General features: G+C 41.0%; 1 protein-coding gene across 2 annotated transcripts in view; it reads right to left on the reverse strand.

The window, feature by feature from the left end:
- LOC101857002 overlaps nucleotides 1–3,227 on the reverse strand; it is a 28,120-nt gene that overhangs the window by 16,879 nt on the left and 8,014 nt on the right. Inside the window, exons 1-3 of one of the 2 annotated variants that reach the window (XM_035973775.1) lie at nucleotides 2,413–2,791; nucleotides 1,101–1,278; nucleotides 227–796 (exon numbers count right to left, since the gene is read on the reverse strand). In XM_035973775.1, the coding sequence (XP_035829668.1) occupies nucleotides 227–349 (123 nt within the window). In that variant the 5' untranslated portion in view covers nucleotides 350–796; nucleotides 1,101–1,278; nucleotides 2,413–2,791. Of the gene's footprint in view, nucleotides 1–226; nucleotides 797–1,100; nucleotides 1,279–2,412; nucleotides 2,792–3,227 lie in introns of those variants that run through there. The other variant, XM_035973776.1, reaches the window with a different exon arrangement.

The following is a 3,227-nucleotide window of genomic DNA, read 5'->3' on the forward strand; positions in this document are numbered from 1 at the left end:
AGAGAGAGAGAGAGAGAGAGCGTGTGTGTGTGTGTGTGTGGGTGTGTGACTGTGTGTGTGACTATGTGTGTGGTGTGAGTGTGTATCTGTGTCTGTATGTGATAGAGAGAAAGAGAAAGAATGAGTTAGAGAGAGAAAGGGACTGTTATTTTTTCAACTGGCGGATAAAAGATTATTATCTTGTTCCATATAATCATAATAACATCATTATAATAGCTATCTTTACCTGGGCTTTCTCCAGCAAATGTTTTGTCTGCGGATCTCTTCTCTTGAGAAGGAAGACCGTGGACAGGTTGGCACTGAAGCTCCGTGCCTCGGAGTGAAGATCTTTCTTATTTTCACCCGACATCGTCTGGGTCTGTCCAATTGTAGTGTACGTTACTGAGCTGACCAATCGGGGCACGTGTTGAGGGCTGTGCTCTAAATCTGGCCAATGATAGCACACCTTTGGTTGTGTGCAGGGAAACTGACCAATGGTGATGAAGTTTGGTTGCTTGGCAACAGCAGTGGTTTGCCAAGACACAAGTTCCACAATTTAAGATGGATCTTATTGTTATGAGAAGAATAGATTTTAAAAGTTCTTTTTAATCTCCAAAGATGTGATTCATTCACCAAAAGTGATCTTTGATTGAGGTCAAGGAGTGTTCTTGATCACTCGCGTGGTATGGCATTGTTACTCTTGTTATTTTTCTCACGACTTTCAAGATCATTGTCTTTTCTGGTTAATTAGCAGTTTTTGAACAGGTCTCTTAATTTAACCGTCCAAGAAGAGCATCCTTTCAAGCTTTTCTGTTTCCTGGCGATAAATTTGAGAGAATATTATATTATATCATTAGCTTGCATCAGTCTTTAGAAACAAACATGAATGTCAATCTATCCTCGGGAATTCACATTCTCTCCGTAAGCCAGGCAAAGCTAGAAGAACAAGACTTGGGAATTTTTCAAAGTGTCTCAGCATAACCAATTTAAAGCCTACTTTAAATCAACAATTACAAATTCCTTTAAAAAAATCAGAATCCTTAAAATTATACATATATTATATAGATGGTGCAGAGTTTCTCTGCATAGAAGCTTGGTTTTTTTATATTTCTGGGACATACGTATAACTACAGCAGTTGACTAATGTCACTGATGAGATGGAAAGTTCGGACTCCTTCTTTGACTGCTGTTGACTGCATTTGGATTTCAGTAGATTCAACACAGTCTGAGTATCTCAGCAGACTTCTCTTTAACGTATCCCGGTAGTGGGTGACACCTTTACTCTCAAGAGGCACAGGACTGAGGAAGAGAATATTAATGTATATTATTGACAGAGTGTTTTGGTTTTGTTTCATTTTGTTTTCCAGCTTATGTTTTTTGTCAGTCTTCTTCCAAAAGTAATAAATATGGATGCTATCATTTTTTTTAAAGAATAAAAGTGAGTGGAGAGGGGTGGGGTGTAAATTTATATATGGACAAATAAACATACTGATTTTTAAAATCTGTATTGCTACCTATGTATACATCCATTCTTCCATTCTTCAGCTATCAGTTGATCTACATTTATCTGTTTGACTGGGCACCTGTCTGTCTGTCTGTCTGTCTTATCTGTCTTATCTGTCTGTCTACCTGCTTGCCTGCCTGCCTGCCTGCCTGCCTGCCTGCCTGCCTGTCCCTATAAATGTCTATCTATCATTCTATCTGTCAGTCTGTTTGTCGTTTTAAAAGATGGATATTAAATCAGAGGAATTGTCCTTTAAATAAGCTGTGCTGTTTTAAACTGATCCATGACGTTTTCAGCACAGAATACATATGCTGTGAGATCTTGGGTTTAATAATAATCATCAGGTAAAAAAGAAACGAAAACGCGTAGATCTATACAACGCAGTAAAAACAGGGCTCTTGTGAGAGCAAAACCACTTACGCGAAGCTACAGAGATAGAGTAAAGATAACAGGTGAAGCAGGGGCCCTGCCAGAAGCGACACTCCACTTACACACTAAAATACCAGGAAAGCAGACTGATATTTATAATCTAAAAGAAGGACGTTCTTGTTACATGCCGAGTGTCAGAGCGAAGGACCTAGAGGCGTGATAAGAGGTGAGACATTTTGCGTTCATAACTCGTATGACTAGATACATTACGTTAATATCCAAAATCAGAAGTGGGAATCTTCCAGATTTGCACGTATTCATCACATTTGCAGGATTCGGGTAATAAGTTAAGAACACACTTGCTGGATTCGGATTATTTAGACAATAAGGCAATAATTATAATCACGTTAGTCCTAAACCATGTGACGTTTTGAAAAACAAACAAACAGACAGACAAACAAACAAACAAACGAACAAACAAACAGTTTTAGAACCGATTATACTTGTAAAACAAAGTGCGTACGCGAAAAAAATGAAGTGAAGCGAGCATGACAACTTACCTTCGTCTCTTTTATGTGACTCAGAGAATCCTGGTCATTACGTTTAACACGGAGAAAGAGAGAGAGAGAGAGAGAGAGAAGGGGACACACACACACACACAAAACACGCACACACACACGCGTGACACAAAGTGACGCCGCTAAATTTCTAGACTGTGTCGTCGAGGAACTGCGTCATAGAACACGCGCGCATGGTCAGTTTGAGTGAGTGTCTGTGTAAGGGTGGGTGCGCGTGTGCGCGTGCATGTGCCCGTGAGTGAGTGAGTCGTCCTTGTGTTACTCACCCTCGTGTGTGCGAGTGTGTGTGTGTGCGTGTGTGAGTGTGTGTGTGTTCGTGCAGCAGCCCAGCACGCGCGCCTGGTATCAGGATCACGAGTTTTTTCCCCTCTCATTTTGCGCCGCTGCAGCTTCGGATCATCGATTTTTCTTTGCGTGTCTGCCCGCGACAACGTTTGTCAGTCCGCGCGTGGCGCCCCGCTGCAGGGAGTCTGGAATTGTTCCGCATTAAAATGAAGGCAGAATATCAGTTGGAACAGCAGCTTGCTGCTTTCCTCACACAGAGAGCAGAATGAGGAGATGAGTTTTCGGCCTCTGGATCTCCGTTAAGTCCTTTTTCGCTGCTCATATGAACTTATACATCTGTGAGCACCGTAAAACGCTTTAAAAAAAACCCATAATAAAAAAAAAAAAAATCTTTTTAGTTTTTCGCCCAAACCGCGGACAATTCGCTTTGAATAGGATGAATAGGATTATGTTTTGTTTGTTTGTTTAGTATAGGGTTTTACGGCGCTCGCAACTGCATAAGGTCATATGAG

This window comes from Aplysia californica, unplaced genomic scaffold (genome assembly GCF_000002075.1).
Source record: "Aplysia californica isolate F4 #8 unplaced genomic scaffold, AplCal3.0 scaffold00030, whole genome shotgun sequence".
NCBI classification, from domain to species: Eukaryota; Metazoa; Mollusca; class Gastropoda; order Aplysiida; family Aplysiidae; genus Aplysia; species Aplysia californica.